Source organism: Manacus vitellinus, unplaced genomic scaffold (assembly GCF_001715985.3).
Source record: "Manacus vitellinus isolate BGI_N305 unplaced genomic scaffold, ASM171598v3 scaffold_2_pilon, whole genome shotgun sequence".
NCBI classification, from domain to species: domain Eukaryota; kingdom Metazoa; phylum Chordata; class Aves; order Passeriformes; family Pipridae; genus Manacus; species Manacus vitellinus.
Genome location: NW_021940208.1, coordinates 2441710 through 2463226, shown reverse-complemented (window position 1 = coordinate 2463226; position 21517 = coordinate 2441710). Strand labels below are relative to the sequence as shown.

The 21517-nt window shown below is 40.8% G+C and overlaps 1 protein-coding gene across 1 annotated transcript in view; it reads right to left on the bottom strand.

Annotated features, from left to right (window-relative positions):
* SYTL2 (synaptotagmin like 2) overlaps positions 1 to 2175 on the bottom strand; it is a 38646-nt gene extending 36471 nt beyond the window's left edge. Inside the window, exon 1 of the mRNA XM_029960887.1 lies at positions 2047 to 2175. Within this exon, the coding sequence (XP_029816747.1) occupies positions 2047 to 2147 (101 nt within the window). The 5' untranslated portion in view covers positions 2148 to 2175. The remainder of the gene's footprint in view (positions 1 to 2046) is intronic.
* Positions 2176 to 21517: the final 19342 nt, after the last annotated feature.

The following is a 21517-nucleotide window of genomic DNA, read 5'->3' as shown; positions in this document are numbered from 1 at the left end:
TACAAACAACACTTTGTCAGAGTGTGATGTTTGAATGATGACAGTTGATCCCAACTCTTGGATCAAGATCCCAGGTGTGCAAGGTTGCAGAATCCAAACTAAAATACTGCATCTCTTTGTCTGGAGATATAATTCAAGTAGTGTTTTAATATATAAGATATAAAAAGCAAGCTCCATGTGCCAAAACTAAGCAGAAAAATCCATTTCATATATAAGCTTCCAGCTTCTCAGAAGTTATAATATTCAGAAACCAGAAGAGACATCTTATTGACGAAACAAATGTGCTGATTACAGGCTGCTACAACCTGCAGTCTCTTGCATTTTCCACCACACCCTCTTGAACTAGAACTACAAATGGCAAAAGTGAAGTTGCATGAACAAAAATACTTGTTGACAGTCCTTTCAGGCCACTACTGAGAGTGGCTTTTTTGAATTTCTGTTCCAAGATGGGTTCCTTTCCCCAAATGCTGTTTTCAAACTCACATCTGCAATTACTTTGCCTGAACACTTTCAGATCTGGCACTGATGTAACATTCCAAGACTAAACCCAGTGTTTTTCTACGTAAAGTAAATAAAATGCCAGTTCTGTTACAAGAAAGTCAGTTTACTGTTTTTTAAAGCAGAAGACAAAACTCTGTGGTAAAAACATCGCCTCAGGTTGCACTAAGATGGGGAGGGAGGGCAGCGGTGAACACTGCCTGTAATGATTTTTCCCTCAGTCTTCAGTAAAACAAATGCCTTGAGAGGAGAAGCTTTTTTAACCAGTAGAAGCTATTTACCCTTTATTGCTCTTACACTAAAAGAAGCAAAGAAGAATAACTCTACGAAATGGTGACCACATGCTGATAAAACAACTTCAAGGCTGCACAAACATATACAGCAAAATGCATAATGCTCTTAGGGCAACTGGCAGACTGCTGTTTCCTTTGCAGGGTATAGGGTATGCCTACACAGAGGCCATTTGTCAAAATAACCTTTCTCACCAGAAGAGAAACATCAGAGATGCATCATGGTTGGAATAATTTCAAAACATTTAAATTGGAAATAGAGGACTTAATGAAGAACATCACAACGAGAAGGAATCTTAGACAAGACTACCAAATCAGTGAGAGAAAATCCTACCTTCACTGAGACCTGTAAACATTTATTTGTGTTATAGCACTTTGAGTTTTCTGCACCTCAGGCTCCCTTTTTCATTATATGTTCACTTATTATTTGATGTACCTTGTAATAGATAATTTCCTTCACACTGAAAAAAAAACAAAAGAGAGCTGACTACTAAAATCCTCACTCTTTAGGAGGCAGCTATCAGCTGAAGCAACTATTTGACTGATATTTATGCCTATGTAGATAACTTTTTCAAAGTCATATGGGCAACGCTGCTTTCCTTGCATGCATTTCTAGTCATAGCAGTTACCAATAGTAGCTCCAGGAAAACCTCCTAGCACATAAAACACTCCAGAATAACAACATATTGCTCCATCTGTGACACCACAGAGAAAATTAGGAGAATTTTTATGCAAAGACTTCTCTTGGCAGTGGGGCATAGTGTTGATACTTCTTCTGGACTGCAGCTCCAATATATGGCACCTCATGTATTTGAGGTATAACTTTAGCATTCAGACATATTGCTGACTGCAACCATACTTTTTGTTTATTTGGGGTGCTAGAGCTCTTTTTGAATCAAGTCCCTCTACTTATCATGCATTAGTTCATTTTGCAGTGGTTTTGACACTTGCAAATTGAATTGTCTTCTGAGGAAACCAAGGCACATGTGTATCCAGGCAGATGTATACCAGGTGTTCTTGGCTCCTTAGGGAAGTGTAAGGGTCTGAAACAATTTTGGTCAATAGTCAATCATTTGTGTGGTAGAGGCATTTAATCCAGAGACTATGCTAAATCTAGTCCAGAGAAAAAAATCTCCAAATCACATATACTGTGGAATACGGGGCCCTTAGCAAAAATTGTTCTAATCTGCTCCTGATTAACTCAGTGTATGAACTATGTATGTCTTCCCAGGACAACCCAGGGTGCTGGATCTCTTACCTGACTCTCTCTTCTTCAGCTCTTTTAAGTTCTGCATCCCGTTGCAGCACCTTCATTATCGCCTCTTGTTCCTCCTCTGTTAGAAAGCTTAGGTCAATCATCTTGTTGTGTGCATAGGGGCTGGTAAATCCTGCTGAGGACAGTCTTGCAGTCTGCTTTAAAGTTAGAGAAGACAAGTCTTTTTCAGCAGGCACTGAGAAAGCTGGACTGGGTTACAGTCAGTGTTTTAGAAAGTCCCAAATGTTGCTTTCTTGTAGTACAGTATATGTGTGCTTCCCTAGAAGAGAGACTTTTGGGAAAGTGTTGCATTCCTGCTTGCCATAATAATGATGTCTTCTCAGCTGGTCCTCTCAGCTCTGCTTCCTGAAGTAACAGTTCATTGACCCAGCATATCCAGTGTTTGAGAACAAACAAAACACATCCCCTAAAAAAGAGACAAGGAAGAACAAGTTATAATATCAGGGATCAGGGAAGTAGATTATGTATGCATTTTTAATTAAAAGAAACAAGTTTTTCAGTGTGATTAAACTACTTTATGAAGTTCAAATGGTCACTTCAAGTCAAACCTGTTTTACAGGCTTCTTGAACAAGGTGGCCATGAAAATATATTCCTTCCCAGTATGGCAACTCACACCCTAAGACACAAAATCAAGTGTCCTTCAAATGGTACATTTTAAAATCACTGCATTTTAGGTTGTCCTTTAAGTTAGCAGAACAATTTGGAGGCGAGGGAAGGGGGAAAAACAAAACAAAACAAGTCAAGAGCACTTATCACATTCATTTAAAGTAACAAAAATTAAAAAAAGCCCAATCGCTGTCCTACAGAACATACAAAATAAATGCGAAATAATTTCTGTATAACCATCATGAGTATGTGGAATTACAAGTCATGCAGTCACATGAACCTCATTGCTTTGTATGAACCAAACTGCATTTGCAAGCAGTAATTTGAAATACTGTTCTGCCTCTGTTTTATAGGCCATGGTTCCAGAGAACTATTCACTTACAAGGCAATTCCAACTGTCAAAGACAAAAATGTCTTCCTCAAAAAAATCTCAGAGAAATTAAGGACGTGGGGTTGGGGAGGGGAGTCAGTTGTGTCTGGGGTAGGTTGTCTTAATGCCTCAAGCTTACAGAACCATGAGTGTAATAAAGCCAGAGAAAAAATAAATAGCTTGAATTTAATGTAAGTCTCAGAAGCATCCCTAGTGCCAAACCTGGTGAGAGACAGAAGAGAAGAGATGTTTTTACTGGACAGGTCTCTGCATTAGGCAGCTCAATCACAGCCCTTCAGGGTTGTGGGTGTATTCCTTGGGCCCTTGTGGACTGACACTGTCATCTGGCAGACAGGATGCTGACATCATATCAAGCACTAAAATCAGGCGCAAGTCCTTACACTTGCTCCCCTGGGCTACAGGTGTCAACCAGGTGATTAAAACAAGATATTGGCACTGGCAGCACTCAAAGGGAAACTTAATTTCTAAAAATAATGGCATTTCTTGCATATCTGGAAGGCAGCTGCAGCCATGTTTATGATTATCCCCCCGACAATTCCAACACCAAACCACCTTGTGCATGTGGTCACGTTCGGCTGCCATATTTTTCTCCATGATTCTCATTGTGATTTTGTTCCATGAGGTTGATGTAACAGTACCTCTAAGAACCTGCCTTCTGTAACTTCATTTACATTTAGAAAATGACAGTTTTATAATTAGACAAAAGTGAAAAGTGTTTACTGTAGGGCTACCGACGAACATAACAATCCTAAATTTGTTGAGTATCCACAACAGCATGAACTCCATCTTACGAACAAGTAAGGATATCTGTTTCAACCATTATGTGGAAACTTTCCAAACCAAGCAGCATCTGCAGTGTTAATCCAAAGCCCTGGATGCTGGCTGAATGGCAAGGGCACAGCCAACGACAGTCACGTAAGTTTATGTTGCAGCTGCAAATCATGGACAGCTATGAACTAGAATTATCAAAGATTTTTCTTGTAAATTGGGCAAGATTCCTGCCCGAGATCAACCAAGTCTGCAAGAAAGCTGTTGCAGGGAAAAACATCATGTCTTTAAGTTAAAGAAGGCTGGAAGAAGTATTACATTGTCCAATTATATTAATTTAAAAATCTAAAAGAAAGAGTTGATCAGGCTGCAGAGTTCACTGATGCCTCTCAGTACACAAATCAATTAAACTAGTGGAAACAGAACTTCAGTTCTCCCCAAATGAACAGCAGTTTGCAAGGGCACATCCACAAAGGCTGTGAGAGGTCACAGCAAGCTGCACTGCTACTAAACTTCTCAGATACCATTACTCTGTAGAGCAGTTTCTTCAACTAAGGTTGCACTCCCACTTTGTTTTCAATGAGAGGCAAGATATCGAGATACCTCCTACCCTGGCAGGCTCCTCTTCACCATTTTTTCCTGGTAGATATCATACAACAGAGCAAAACACAGCTCTGTGAACTGTGGAACCAAGTTTAACATAGTGATTATGTCTGTCTTAACTGAAGCACATTCTCCTCACAGCTCTTCAGAGGAGAATCCTACATGAACTCTGATTTCCTGGTCTGCTTGCACTCATCCTGTATTCAGATTTACATAGCACCACAGAAGCTGGTTTCACTTCCACCTCAGATTACGATAAAAAGCTTCCCCGGTCCTGAGTAGTGCAGCTGAGACCCTTTAGATTCCTTTGCAAAGCTAAGAACATAATGCTTCATTAAGCCATGTTCAAGTACCTGAAAAACTGGCCCCTGATCTCACTTATTAAGCAGCTGAAAAAACTAGTAACAATCAGAGTATTTTCTCCCCCTTTAATGTGTACCATCCACATAGTAAATTATGATACAATTTGCACTATGATAAAGGCTTTAGTCACTGGAACTATACCAGTCACAAACTGAAACTAGAGTGATTTTTAATGTCTTCATGAACGAGAAGAAAACCTCTTTCTGTCTGTGAGGTACTTAGCCAGTCTAATGAGACTGGCTGATACAAGTTACTGCAAGGCTGGCTTTCTGCAAAAGATTATTAGCACTGATTCTAAACACAGACGGTAAAAATTGCTGGCTTAAAGTGTAGCACCTGTCATAAAATCTAAGGCTAATTTAAAAATAAAATAAAAGTCAATGCCTTCATCCTCTTAAGTCAGCCATTACCATCAATCCAACCTCAATTATTTTATTTCTTTTAAAAATCTTTTCTCTTAAAAGCTTCTATACAAGCCAGGAAGAACTGATAGTTCTCAACAGTTTGCTTGGTACCACTGCAAGTTCAGTGAGAAGCTCTTCTTTGACAGGAAAGTTTTCAGACACAAGTTTGACACAGATCTTTCAGTCTTATTTGAAACTCATTAAATCACAGAAATCAATAGAAATACCACATTGACTGATTTCTGAAGAAAAGCTCTCATGTGCTATAGACTAACATTTGTGAGACATGGCATATTTGGCATGATTTTTTTCTTAAGCCTTAAATTCAAGTGAAACCACACAAAAATGTTCCCTTTTATGAAAGACTTCTAATCCCTGTAATAAACAGGAATCTAAAATTATGTTTTATGTTACTCATGCATGAAAGCTTCTGTGTTTTGTCAATAAAAGAAACAGAAAGAAGACTCAAAATGTAGTTTTCCCTACACACACTGTTAAGCCGCTCACAGCTTCCAAGTGGTTTAGCCAGTCACTCATCCAAAAATTTCATCTTGCAAAATTTCTCAAAACCTCTCAGGCAGTTTTCAATTTTTTGAAGTAAGGCTTCACATTTTCTAGAACAGAAATCATAACAGAAAGACAACTTTATCTACAAACTTGTTCATCCTACAGAGAGCTCTGTTTGTCCCCCTCTCCCCCCAGCCCCTCTGTCCCAAATATGAAAGGGGAAGGTTAATTTGAATACTGTATTCTGAACAGTAATGGATGTTACAGTAAGAGGTACTAAAATATAGTTTATATTTTAAAGCTTTTACTCAGTGTATACTATGGGATGTAATGAAAGAGGCAAGGAAAAGGTTGGAATAGTTTGCCATGGCTGACATTGAGTTCACCAGTAGGATCAGAAAACAAGCAGGAAAATCCCAGAACCAGCTGTTCCATTTAAACCTGCAAGATTTCCTTTTGCATGCAGAAACCGCATAATATCCTAAATTTATATTGCAAACCTACTTTTCCAAGTGGTCCTAAGTGCTAGAGCTTTGCTCAGACAATCTGTCTTGCAGCCAATGCCTTCTAGCAAGAGGAAGAAGGTGACAGCCAATCCTACACTTCTCACTGCTTCACACACCTATTTGTGCCAACTCCTTCAGTTGCACAACTACCCTTCAGGCCTGGCTGATCAGCAACTCTCCACTGTACGCATCTTCACCCCGTAAAACATTCAGCTACAAGTAACCTACTGGCTCTTAAAAATAAGAGTGTTTGGGTTTACGCATTGGAAAGCTACACATTTTCCTAACTTTATTTCTCCACTGCTACAACATATTAGCACTAGCAAGGAAGATGAGTTGGAAGTCCACACATAAAGCAAGAAGAAGCTGAGGAAGACAGATAAATGGAATTGTGCAATATAACAATTTGCATCTACAGAGAGACTCAATCTCAGAAGTAATGAAGTTTGGCCTACACCCATGCTCAGGAAATAATAAACCTTTATTTTGAAGCAAGGAAGCAGAGAGAAACACTAAGAGCAATCAGAACTTTGCAGAATTGGCCCCTGCAAACCTGGGAGGTCACATTAGGCAGTAACAGTACCTCTGACTATGAGCCCTACAAGATACAGCTTTGCAACAACAAAGTCATCACAGTCTCCTGAAAAAATGTCATTCTCCAGTGATATTTAAGCAGTGCACTACATTCATAGGTAACTCAGCACCATCCCAGGTTTAAAGAATATAATTTTTCTGTAAATCCCATTAAGGGAGAACAGCTAATTTGGCCAAATGCGAGTATTGGCACAAGCACAAATGGTCATGAACATATTTGTGCAGAAGATCAGAGGATTATGGATTTCAGTTCATGCAGTGGAGAAAGAAAAGCTATTAACTTTGAAGATGGACTTAAATCATCATTCAAGGGAGTTTTAAACACAGTTGCCCACAGTGGTAAGGACGTGGAATTAAACAAGTACAAGAAGGCCTGTTGTCATTTTAAGTCTTGAAGACGCAGAAAGGAAAAGATCATCCAGTAAGATATGCATGTCTGTAGCCAATCCAGCTGCTCTTACAAGAAGTGTTATCAGAGCATTTCCAAAATTATAGCACTACAGCATACACAGCATATCACATTTCCAACAGTCTCAGACATTAATTTAGGGAACAGTATTTGCCTATATGTATGTTTAGTCAGTGGGAGGTAGAGAAGTTCTTATCTAGCTCGTATAGTAGGGAGTGTTGGTGGAACAGGGAACTCTGCAGAAGTGGGGGATATCTATGGTGAGACCAACTCCAATGTTGCCTTATTAACACAGCAGTGCTTCATTTTATTCCAGTAATAAGCATATCTGTTCTCCTGTTAACAAAAAAAACCTACTTATCTGCAATTCTAGGGCCAGATAACCACTCAAAACAACCACAGCAGGGAAAAATTTAAAAATTATGCACAAGCTTTGCTCACACCTTACCCTTGCTCAACAGTATCAAAATGATCCTTGTTGCTTTTAACCTGTAAGATAGTTGCAGACTTAAGATACTTTCACCGACAGCCTTACATAATGATGTTCAACCAGCTGAAAGAGGAAGAAATTCAGCTGAAGTAAAACAAACACTTGAGAAAAGTTCTTTTCTCCAGGAACGTCTGATTTGCTGGTCCACGTGAGTCTCCCTGTGATTTCATTTTATTCTTGTTTGGTAAGATGTTAAGACCTTCATCACTTGGAAGACTATAAGGACAATTTATTCTGAAGAAGAGTTAATAACAGAAAGAGGATAAAAGTTAACAACTGGATATTGGAAGAGAATAGAATAATTTGCTTTGGTTGTGGTCTAATCCCTCTAATCATATATGGCAGCTTGCCATTTCTTTCATAGGTCTTGGATACTGGCAGTGCTGCCTAAGAATGTCAATCTCTATACCTATTATGATATACAATCATTAGGCCAGCGGTATTAAGAGGATGTGGTCTCTGGAGTAAGAGGCTCATAAGTTAAAGAGAAGCCACAGAGAAACACACTTAAATATTTCTTTTCCCCGTGACCACTGCCAGACAAACTGTAGATATCATGCCATTTATTTCACATTGCCACAAGTATAAAACTACTAAAAAAAATAAACGTCAAGAATCTTCAAAATTACAAATTCCACCACATTAATATCAATAACATCAGCATATCATCAAATCAAGTTATATTTCCTTGCACATCATATCATTAGAACTTTGTCCTGGTTTAGTTCCAGTAGGCGCATTGATTGAATTAGTAACAGTTCACTTAAAAGAACTTAATTCTTCTAGTTGCTAATGCTTTTCATCAAGACTTAAAAAACAAAGAATATCTCCTCAAGATAAGGGACTTGAAATATAGAAATGAAGCTGACTCAATCCTCTAGATCTCTGAAGGTAGAACACTGCCATTTGGGTAACAAATATTCTCATCTCCCTTTACAGAGGGACTAGTCTCCTTCCAAAAGCAGAAGCCTGAGGGGCTCACAAGACTCAAGTTCCCATTGTCACTTTCTCATTCTTCATGTCAACATTGGCTTCAGATGCAGACAAGGTCCAGCTTAAGAGCATGGCTCTATGTCTTGTTTGAATACAGATTTAAGTAAAACACTAAAACCTTTAAAAGAGATCAGATGCAGACCAATTACTTTGGGAAGTGTTTCCTCTCCATACATATGATTATCGGACACACTTCTGCTTTTAAAGGCTAGCTCTTTCTGAATGTTTTCCCAACATAATTACAAGACAGATTCCAATTCTGGCAAGGAAGTTCCATAAGAAACAGCCAAAAGATTGCCCACCCTCTCCTCCTTCACTGAAAAAAAAAAAAAAAAAAAAAAAAAAAAAAAAAAGAAAAAAACAGTCAACCTTGAGATTTCAAAGATTTTATTAAGATGCCAAGGCCTTTCTTGTTTTTCTACAGAAAAGAAGTGCTCACACTCTTCTTCTGGACACTCGCCACCTTAAACATATGGATTCAGCGTGAAAGATAACAGTGAGAATGGGACAACAGCACCTCCATTCCCTTCTCACAAACTTTTATTGCAGGATGCAAAATGTACCTGCTATTTCTCTCAGTTGCAGCATTCCATAGAGAACTTTTACGTAGAACCAGGAGCTGCCAAATCCCTTTCCTTTTATTCCATTGCCCCGTTCTTCAAAAAGGCTAATGAGCACTAATGCAAGTCAAATACAAACATCTGTTATATACTAGGAAGTCTTTTAAAAAAAAAAAAAAAAAAAAAAAGCAAGGGGGAAACAAAACAAAAAATTATAAAAAAGGCTAAAGAACAAAATTGGTGAGTTTAGATATTGGAGACTTAGGAGAGCTATCCTACCTTGACCTTTCTTCCTTGCTCTCCAGCAAGCATTGGGTACTTTTTAGCTAGGATTCTCTTCCAGAAATTGTACTATTGGAGAATGGAAGTGTACAAAACTGTGACTAATTAACAAGTATTTCCTGTAAGTGGCTACTGGGAAGTGACACACTTCCTGCATCTTGGTTAGATAATCTTTTCTATCTGAAGATGAAGAACCAAACTGCAGTTTAAAGTCACTGGGTAGCTCTGATTCTTTGCTAATGCAGGCTGTCCAACAAGAGAGGTTAGCAGCACTGATGAAATTCATGTTACAAATAGCAGACATGGATTTGCAGTCAGATACTTACTTAGACTAATGTTAAGTTGAGCTGACAGTAAGACAGTTGGTAGAGCAGTTTCAGCCTTGAACACCAATTGGAAGAGTGAAGTATACAATGTCTGAAGAAACTTTGAAAGATATTTATTTCAAAGCCTGTGCACATGACTTCTCTGATGCCTTCTATCTTACTATTATGCAATTCTATTAGTCAGCATCTGTTGCAGCCCTGTGAGTCCCACTCTCACTCCTTGAAGTCAAGGTGATGAGTTAGTTGAACAAGGACAGCCACCATCACTGACAGACTGATTTTCCTCCACTATGTTTGTCAAACTAGGAACTTGTGGGTTAACAAGTTGCCCCTTTTATGCATCTCTTTGATCTGCTCTAAAGCGCTGTCACAGCCATCTGCTCAGGCCACTGCTGGTAGCACATTTCCTCTGCAGGAGGGTGCACAATACAGCTTTGTGGTACAGGCTAAGCGTAGAACTGCCAAATCAAGAGGGCAACATTTCATGTCACCTTTGACTCCCCTGACAGAGGCTACTGATCTCAGCTTCACCAGAGCACCTTTGCTTGTAGCCTAACACGAATCTGGGATCACACAGAACATTGCAAAAGGCGCTCCATCAGTCTCAGACGCAATTAACTGCATAAATAAGTAGCTGTGGGAAACAAAATAATCCCTTACCTAAATCACTCTAATTTGTCACTGCAGCCCCCCTACTTTTCAGCTACCAGCCTTGTTATTGTAACTACAGCTCTGTTTAACTGATTACTAATGTGCACAAAGAGCCAGCGAACAAAACAAGCCCTTTGGCTGTCCTTTCTCACAAAATGACTAACCACTCACCTTAGACACTCATGCAAGTTTTGAAGGCTAAAATTACCCACCTAATAAATTATATAATCCAGAGGCTACTGAGAAAGCTTGCGTCAATTAATCCGGTCCTTGTCATAGTAACTGAAGCATAAACCCACCTGAAAACAGGGCCTTACACAGAATCCAATTACCGGCAGAAATCAGCTGCTAGAGGAAAGAGAATATTCTTCAGGAGTCCTGAAGTCATAGAAACAATAAGTAAGCCAAAGAGTGAGGTGGGGGAAAAAGCACTGTGGCAAAGTTTCCAGATAAGTTAAAAATTAAAATGGTTAAAAATAGTTAGCCTGCAGCCTCCACATAGGCTTATCAGAATCAGATCTCATCTCAGTCCAAAATTAACTTAACCTTTGCAACAAAGTTTTTATTTCAAGTTTGGTTGGTTGGTTTGTTTTGTTGTGTTGTTTGTTGGGTTTTTTTAATAGAAACGTTAAAAAAGCTCACTATAGCTCCCTATTGAGAAAAAACAAATCACTCATCTTCTCATGAGTAACGACATTTTAACTGATAAGAAAATTCCATCTGCTGTCAGGATCATTCTGGTTAAGTTGAAACCAGCCAGCAGCAACGTTAGTCCTCCTTAGTACCAATATTAAATTGCAAGAAAAACAGGAAGTCTATCAGCCATGAAAACTTCACTCACAAGATTGTTTGCACTGCTGGGCTGGGCTGTATTGTGCAAAACTGTCTTTTCTCTGACTGGTACCAGTTTCACTGAATACTTATGGCCAGATATGAACAGAGCACTTTGGAACTGAAAAGCAAGGTGCACTGTGATGTGAAAAGCCTAAAAGGGCATGGCAAGAGTTAAACCAAGTTTCTGCTCATGAGAAGTCTAAAGCAGGGAACACTTTCTAGAGCAGCCTTCAGTTGTGCTGAATGAGGTGTGGTGACAAATCGCGCTGCATGAATGGGATTTGCTTTATGAATGCTGCTGAATAGCACAGGAATAGGAGAGAGGGAGCAAAAGGTTGTGTCTGAAATTGTTTCTCATGCACAGGAAGCAAAATCAGGAGTTCAGGGTCTGTATGAAGTTGGGGCTTGGAGTATAAGGCCTGTCCCTGAACAGGTATTTAGTTTTGCAGGAGTGGCTCATTCTTTAGGAGCATAGCTATGCAAGGTGTTAGCTCGCTTGCCCAATAGCTACAGCACATACCCAGGAAGCAGCCAAATCCAGAGGCCCCAAGACCACTGAACCAAGCAAACCCTTCAGAGACTGTCATATGTTTTGGTGAACAAAGGGATGTCCACTCGAATTCTCTTGGGTTATCTCTTGACACTTCCTAAGGCTGAACTACGAAGGATTAGACCCCACAGAATGACTATTAAAGTGATGTCACAACCTTGCAAGCAGAAATAGGAAGCCAGGTATGCTCTCTCTCAGTCAGACCAGTACAACTAAAATCAGGCTCTCTTCTGACTTCCTTCCTCATCTAGACAGACCTGTATTCCTGAATACATTGCAGTCCCGTTCTAGTAGAGCAGAGGGAACAGGAGAGTAATGTGAGGGTATTAATTTTTAATCCAAATCTCTTAACCTCCAGAGAAGTAATGTAATCGCTATGAAGCAAGGTAAAAATCAATGACATTTCCACTAACATAAGTTATCCCAGGACTAAAAAAATGTTTTGTGTGGTCAGGTCAGAATAGAAGGTCAAGGGCTCACTGCTTCTGGCTGTTTGATAGATTTCTGTTTAGGACTTAGACACATACCTTTTGCTTACAGTGCCTTAAGTGCAATTACAAAGAGTTTTGGGGGCTCACCCTTGTTCTATTTTTAATGTTATTTCTAAATCACACAAGCCACTTAAATTCATTAGAGAAGAAGAGATTGGTAGTAGATTTTAACCACAAGCAGATGGTGGACAACCATTTCTAACCCAGGAGCTCTTGATTATGTTGACCTACTACTGGACCACTAGCTACATGGCTGAGATGACACAGGCAAACTGTAGTCCATCCAGCCTGTACAGAAGTAAATCTCTGTCAGTTTATCAGTCAGCCAGAATCAGACACTGGGCAGGCAACTTCATAGAGATTTTTACCAATACTGTTTGATACTTTTGTAGAACAAAATCACCTGGCAGTGAATCAAGGACTTTGTTCTGATAGTTACTCCACAAATAAGCATTTCCTTTCTTCTTACCTTTATTTTTATTTATACTCAGACATATTTAGAGAGAGAGGAAATACAAAATTTCCTTGACTGTGAGAAAGAAAAATTTACTTTTAGAAGAGGATTTATACTACAGAGAAAAAGAACATAGCAAGATGGAGGGGAAAAAATTAGGATCATAGAATCACAAAAATGTTTGGGTTGGAAGAGACCTTAAAGATCATCTATTTACAACCCTCCTGCCATGGGTAGGGGCATGTTCCACCAGACCAGGTTACTCAGAGCCACATCCAACCTGGTCTAGAACACCTCCAGGGATGAGGAGTCTACAATCTCTGTGGGCAACAAATTGCTACATTGATAATTAATTTTGTGTATAGCACAGGATACTGAGGGGGATTCAGACCAAAAATAATTTGGCATTATCACCCAGATAAAGAACTGTAAAATAAAGAAAGGGAAGAAATATTCTTTTCCTCTTCCTCGCATATATGTTATATCTCTTCCCTTTGCTGCTCTCAATTTAATAAGCAGAGTCAAATTACATACAGAAAGGAAACCTTATAACATGAAGTAAGAATCTAGCACAGCCAGTTGCTGTATCCAGATGAATTGGAAAGACTTCCTACCACAAGAATGAAGCATGAATAAGTCTGCTGAAATCAGCTGTCACTTACTTTATGCCCAAATAAGCCAAAGGACTGGAGAATGCTAATACAGCAACTGCAACGTTAGTGGCTTAACATATCATAAAGCATAAGTGTTTTGGCATTGGAAGAACAAACTAAGGAGCCTCCTTAAGTTGACTTATGAGCAACCCAGATAAGCTGACTTGAAATGCAACAGCACTAGAAGCACTGACTTCAAGCACCAGAAGTTTGCCTACTGTTTTCAGTAGTCATTCATTAGTCAGCTATCCTGGGTGAAAAGCACTTTCTGTGCAGACAAAAAACAGTCTTCACTTATGGTCCAAAACCAGTCACTATTGAATGAAGAGTGATTTCCATGGGACAGAACCATCATTTTTAAAGAAAAATAAAATTAAACATTCTTCTCCCTACAGAGAGACTATGAATTGTTTTTGTGCCTCCTTGCAACTAATTTCTCTTATTAGATTTTTTGTTTGAAAAATTCCTTTCTGTCATGAGCACAGGAAACAATACAGGGTAGAAAAGAAGTCGTTTCTTTAACTTCATCCTACTGCTTTCCTGGTTAAGCCTTCTTTCTAGGTGCAACTGTTAAAATCTCACCTTCTGTGCAAGCATCAAAGGTTTTCTCCAAGTACTAAATTGGAGCAGTATTTCCACTTGGGAATCTGGCCAGTACCTCCTGCAGAACAACAGGAGTTCGCTCCAGAGAATACCTGCCCATGGTCTCTATCCAGTACTTTACAGAAAAGACGAATTCATTTTTCTGTCATTCATTTTTGGGGACAAGGGAGTGTTGTTTTACGTTGGCCTTTGTAAGCATTGGAAACAAGAACATGAAGACCTATTTCATTGAATTTTAAAAGTCTGACAGTAAGACTGATAATACATTATTTTGGGCTGCAAGAGATGCTGGAGGAAAGTTTCTTTAACAAGAGACAGGTCCAATGACAGCTTCAGGAAATTCAAGAACACACCTTACAGCCAAAGTAGAGAGCTGCACACACAAGGTAGAAGCAAAGTAAACAAGATGCTTATTATTTCCTTGCCTTACACCTACACATAAGCACACTAAAATATGGTAATTGGTAACAGCATATAAGCATTTTTAACACTGCAACAGTAGCACTATTTTATAACTTAGTATACATAAAATATATAAATAACACACAACCACAAATTAACAGAGACTTGCAGTATACTTGTCCAAATAGTGCACAGTAAAGCATGTGCAAATAGTACAGTCTGCAAGATAAGAACAAAGGATGTAGAATGGGCAGGAAAGTTGTCAGATGAAACTAAAATAAAACTGCAGAATGAAGAAGAGATACATCTGATAAAACCAGAATAACCCTGCAAAACAAATAAGAAAGATGCCTAGTAACACTAGGGTAAGCTTACTCCCTCAAATAATATGATCTATGTGAAAAGCTGATGAGATCACCCCCTTTTCTTCCAGGGCGGTAGCAGAGGTGCATAACACATTCACAACTAGGAAAGAAGGATGGTAATTTATTAAAATCACAAAATGCTTACTTTGATTCCAGCTTCTCTTGCCAAGGAGCTCTCAAGTGCTTTACTTGGACTCCAACAACTGAAACAAACCATCAAGAAGTGTAGTCATCACCGCTAAATATAGGGCATCAGCTCCAGGGCATTGTGTACTCCTAGATTTACTGCTACATGTGTGATTGCTAAGAACTGTTTGGGAAATGTAGTGATAACGACTGATGGTAATTAAGAACTAATAACTGGAAAGCTGCATTGTTGCTGTATACAAGTTAAATAAAGTGGTTTGTTTCATCAGTCTTTTAAACACTCCATCACAGAGAGCTTCAATTCTCTGATAAATTCTCTAATAAATGCACAAATGTTTTGTTGCAACACTTTGATCACTTCTTTTAGCAAATAAAATCAAGTTTCTTTTCAGAGCATCCCATCAAGTATGTGCCGTAAATGAATGGTGGAATGCAGCACCACAACTTGTTCTAATTCCCTTCCCCTTACACTTTTTGAGGAAGCTCAAAAATACTAGTCACTTCACAGTCTGTCCCCAGATTTAGGCAACCTTCATCCTGCAATGGCAATCTCATAAACAGATCCTTCTGCTCACACAGGAAAGATACAACTGAGTGCATTAAACTTTAGGGCCAGCAACTCTGCAAGTCATTCCAGAGACAGCACTGAAGATGCAAATAATTCAGTGTTTTGAAATATAAGTGTTTACTATTTACACAAAGATCATTAACATCTCTCAGCTGAGATCTAAGCGCTCTCTTTAAATAGAGAGAGTCCTTTCATTATAGCAGGCTACAGGAGCTCGGCGCAGGTAAGTTCTGACAGTTACTCGGCTCTCAGCCCCTGACAGGGGCCTGGAGCTCCCCTCGGCAGCAGCGGGATGTCCTGGAGCACGGCGTCCCCAGGCGAGGAGCTCTCGAGCGCGAATCTGAGGAAAACCTCTGGCAAGCGGCTCTTCAGCAACCGGGGCCGGGCCGGTGAGACACCTGTGAGAGCTCCCCAGACCGCAGGTGAACGGGCCCTGCAAATTGACCACGGCACAAAACTACTCCGGACCAGCCCGGCTGCCCAAGGCTTGGAGACAGGACTCCTCATGGGACAACGGACTCGCCCTCACGCTATCCCGGCGCTGCGGGCGCGGGTGGCTTCTATGCCCTTTTTTCGACTCCGAGTCACTCCATTTACAAGACACTCCCCGCCTACCTCCAGAGCCCCGTTTTAGGGCAGCCTCACCTCTCCTGCCGCCCCCTCCGCGGCTCCCCCAGCGCTTCCCTGCGGCCGGAGACAGCGCGGTGACCCGGTCCCCGCCAGCAGCCGCAGCCCCGCGCCTCCTCCCGGCTTGTCTGAGGGAAGGGAGGCGGCACAGGGAGAGGTAAAGCCCGCGTCCCGCCGCCCCGGGCCAGTGCCGGGCCAATGCCGGCGCCGCGTCCCTGCGAGCGGGGCGGCTCCCCCGCACCGGGCCGCCCCTGCCGGGGCCGCGCTCCCGCCGTGTCACCTGCGGCAGCCACCGGGGCGGGGACGCTGCCTGCGGGGCTGGGAGGTCTTCAGGGCCGGTGTCAGCGGGCACCTCTCGTGGAGGCAGGAGCTCCGCAGCGAACAGTGGCTATTCCGCACAAAGGCCATGAGGGGAGTATTGCCTCGACTTGACGAGCTGCCTGGGGGGACAGTGGTCGGTATTTCACTTTACCTGGTGACGGGCAACCCTAGGGGTGTGAACATACGCCCCTGTTTGCAGTAAAGATACAGGCAGAGATAACAGAGGTTTCAGTCATCTGTTTATCCAGGAAGCCGCTGTAAGTGCTTTTCTGTTTAATTAGTGGCACAAAATACATATGCCGTCATTTCATGGGATGCCGGGACCTTCCCGTCTCAGCGCCTGTTGCTCAGCAGTTAGGCACCACGGAGGTTTCTGAAGCCAGACTCCCTCCCTCTGTGAGCAGGGAGACAGCACCGATCCCTGGCACGTGGAGAGCTGATGTGGTGGTATTTTCCCCTTACTTATGTTCTTCTCGCGGCCCTTGATTTAATTGATTTAGTTCTGGTTTGGGGCAACTGGAGGATTTCTGTCTCTGGCTTGCCACTGTGCCCTGAGGGCAGCCCGTGTGCCACTTGCCCACGTCTGCTGGCCGGTGACCTGGCTTGGTTCTCACTTGCAGCAGCTCTGCTTCAAATTACTTCCCCACTGTGTTCCCATTCTGAGCCCATTCACTTCCAAACCCTAGATCATCAGCCCTGGCTTCCTGCTAATCATAAATTCTTATGTTTCACTTCCTACACAAACTTGGATGTGGTGAAACAATTTTTAGAGGAAATTGGTGTAAAGGTTTGGTAAATTACATGTCTTTTCAATTTTGTGCATTTTATACATGGCTCTTCCTTTTCCTATATGACAAAATAAGGGACCAGAGCATGCTTTTTGTGCACTATCCAGTAAAATTGTGACTTAATAAGCCTTTAATAAGGTTTACATTCAGCTCCTGAGGATCAGAGTGAATTGGAGATCTTGTGAAAGCTTAAAAGTTGCTTGTTCCCCTTGATAATTTTAGTTCAAGCACCTCTTATCCACATATCCTGTTTATTCATCCCAGTGCAGCATACTAAGCCATATCTATTCAAACCTACAATGAAATTCTGTTCAGTGCAGATCAGTAAATATCACCTAATTAGAACTGGGGGCCCTTTTGACATCCTTAGTACATGGAGCATATTTTTCTCTTGTGTAAAATATCTCTTTTTCCCCTCTCACAGCAGTCCCAAAGAACAAGAAGGAAGGTCAGGGTAAAACAGCATTTTAGGACCAGACACACTGTATCAGCTGGCAGCTGTGGATACGCTTGGCCCCTGCTGGATAGAGCTGGAACTGATGAGTCTGGTGTACCCAACTGCCCCAAACAATTGCCCCTTTAAACAAGGACTTAGGACCCAAGCTTAGGGAAAAGCTTCCTTGCTGCAAGGAAGCTGCAGGTGGCAGCTGTCTCCAGCATTGTAGCAGGTGACTGCTGAGAAACTGCGTACGGGGTGTGTACTGTGTTTGTTAAAATACATATGTGCTCTCTCCTACTCACATTTACTCTAGTGATTTGTTCTTGAAATGGATTCAGATTAAATCGATGGGATTCTGTATTTAAGGGCTGTCCCAGCTGATACCTTGAGTGTTTGCAGTAACGAAGATGATGAAAATACCTGAATGACCCTCAGAATACTGAATACTTGAAGGACCCTCAGATTCAATCCTCAGTAACTTCAGATGGAAAGGATCTTCAACCAGTATACAACTGGTCCACACAGTTGCTCTACAGAGGTGTAGTAGATTTGTAGAATCTGTGCATTTCATGTAACCACAGAAGGACTGTTTTTCATGTGAATTGAGCCTGAACACTCTCAGTGTGGCAGCAAGAGAACAAAAACTAGTGATGGAAGGATGTATCCTACCCACCCTCCTCTTCCCCATACACAGTCACAGAGTTGTTAAGTTCTCACCACAATCAAAAAATACAAGCATGTTTTTGATTGCATGCAACACAAAGTGTTATGACATCTTCAGGAAAAAAAAACCAAAACAAAACCAAAAACAACAACAAAAAAAAGCCCTGCAGGTATCTTTGTGTAGAGGTATTGCTATCAGATTCAGAAAGTGGACCACCTTCCTTCCTTCACCCCCTCGTTCAGCATGTTTATCTGTCTAGCCATTATCCGAAATAAAAAGGAAGTAATCCCATTTTCTCCCAATAACAGAAAAATTAACAAATGTTTCAGTGTGGTTAAAAAATGGCAGGTAATAAATAGATGAAGAGACAGTAATTTTCAGTGAAGCAAATCCACTTAATACTGCTTCACTTCCTCCCGCTTCCTGCAGACAAAATCTCAATCTACTCTGACACTCAGCCACTCTCTGATGAACTAACACTAATCACAGCTAACTCAGATGTTGCTGATTTAATTGCTGTAGTGATATTTCCCTAGCTGGTGGCTTTGACCACATCACCTCTTGCTTTTCATCCTTCATTTGGCTCCTGGGCCCCAAGGTCTTTTTTTCCTTTTTTTTTTTCCTTTAAAATCTTCTGCTCTGTGAGGTAATGGGGTAAAAAGTTCTCCACGTGCACAAAGGAAGACAGAGAAACAATGGTATGTGAAGGAGCCTGACAAATACCCTGCCTGGCTGCTCCCAAATCCACCACAGGAGCTCTCAGCACGTCAAGGTCCACCTCTGAACACATGAAGGAGTGCAGAGGCAGGACGGGGAGCCCCTGTAATTCCATCAGAGGCACACCCCTTCCCAGGGAATCCCAGTACCTTACAGACTAGGGGGATCATTGCTGGGGTAAGGCACGATGTGGAATGCAAGGGAAGAGGATTTTAAGGTTGCACAAGACCTACCATGGGATATTCAGGGGACGAGCCAAAGGTGTGGAAAAAAGAGGGATGAAAGTTTGGAGGGAAACAAACAAACTAAAACAGAGAGGTAAGGGCATAAAATGAGCCAGTAACATGTAAAGAGAGCTGCTAAGTTTGCTTATCTTCCCATGCTCTGCACCTGCTGAAGGCATTTCTTTACATATTTAAAAATTTAGTCTTCAAAAATATTTTTTAAATAATTTAAAATTTATTTTAAAACATTAGAAGAAAATGTATACTGAAGGTGTAAACTGTGGAAGGGAACGGTGTGGGTAATTTAGGTGTATATAAATCTCTCTGTGGTAAGAAAGAGATTGGTTTGATAATAATGACCATGAAAGAAATAGCTCTAAAGTTCAAATGTGCATGACTAGGGCTTGATCATCTCTTTTGCTCCCAGCCAAAACTAATTTAAGTCCTGATGCCACTGACCAGGGCATCTTTAAATTTACTCTCCTATGCTGCACTGCTAGAGATTGCTCTCAAATGCCCAGCTGAGGAAGACACATGAAACCCTAATTTGCTCTTTATTGATTTCTAGGAGGTGAGAAGGATTCTAGGAATAACTGCAGTTTTCCTCAAGGACAGATCAAGGTAGTGTCTGCTTTGCACTTGATGAGAAATAATGTCTCATGTTTAATTATATAGTTCTTTGTCATTAAACTCTTTATACTAGGTGCTTTCTGGTCCTTTCAATATGTTCTAGTCTCTGACAATTGTTCTGTATCTGCATGTGTCCTTACAAATGTGAATTTGCCATTTTGACCTTGATCGGAATACGGAGCCAAAACAAATTCCATGTAATAGTGATATACAAAAAATGGCTCTGGCATTGTGCATGGAAATTTCCAGTCTCATGTGGCTTTACCCTCTCTTATCAGATTTCCAAAGTTAAAAAGAAACACAAAGAGAAAAAAAGAAGTTTAAAGAAACATGAGAACTTTTCCTCCAGCTGTAAAGTTAGTGGGACAGTTCAGCAGGAAACTCAGCATTAGGGATGGGATGAGAATAGAAACCAGCTCTAGAGTCAGTTTTATTGTAAGACTTGTCCTCCACTGAAGGTTAGGCAACATGAAAAGCAGAGTTGAAACTCCCAGAAGTGGCCCAAGGCTCTTCTCCATCTTCTCTTCCTGGTTCCCTTTAGGTAACCCCTTTATATATATATAAATGCTATATATATTGCATACATCATATATGTTGGTCCCTGATGACCACTAAAGAGCAAATGGGACACCCATTTTCAAGGGCAAGAAGAAGGATCTAGGGAACTACAGAGCAGGCTCCAGGAAGACTATAGAGCAGATGGTGCAATTCTTGGTGTTGTCCCGCGCAGAATCAGGACCTGGACTTGATGATCCTTGTGGGTCCCTTCCAACTCAGGATATTCTATGATTCTATGATTCCATATTCAAGCTTATTAACAGAGGGTCAAAAATAGCTGAAAGCACTACCTGATCCTGGCAGCATTGCTAACCTGCAAAATAAGGACTCAAAATTCTCAAAGTATTTTTAGTCTTTCTAAAAGATGTAAGTATTGTCTGCCCATGCAAATAGAAAAATGCAAAGGTTGCCCATAGTCAGGCTTAAGCACTGTTACCTTTTGGCATAGTGTGATTTAAATATAGTGTGATTTAAATATAGTGTGATTTAAATATAGTGTGATTTAAAGATCTCGTGGTATAGGGTACGAAGTTCACAACTTTGTCTTTGCCAGCTGACTTAAGACTCTCTTCTTTCTTTTTATCTGCCTTGTATTCAAAGTCTGGCTGATGTGTCAGTTGGCTACTGTATCCCAATAGCATCAGTCAGTCCATAATACAGGAGAAGGAAATTAAAGGGCAGTATTTTTTTTACGATTTGGGGTTTTGTTTCTTTCTTTCTTTCTTTTCTTGGCTTTCTGATTTGAACAGTTATGTGGGGCACTGGATGAAACTAAACAGCATTGTCCTACTGTCTTCAACATAGATACATTGCATATTATGATATCTGTGTGTGGGACTTAAAGTGTTTTGTCCTTACTTTAATGAATATGCCTAAATTACAGAGATTGCTGTACTGTGTCAAACAGAACTTGTCACAGGAGAACACAGGTTCCCAAGGGACAGCCAAAAACTCTGAACAAAGT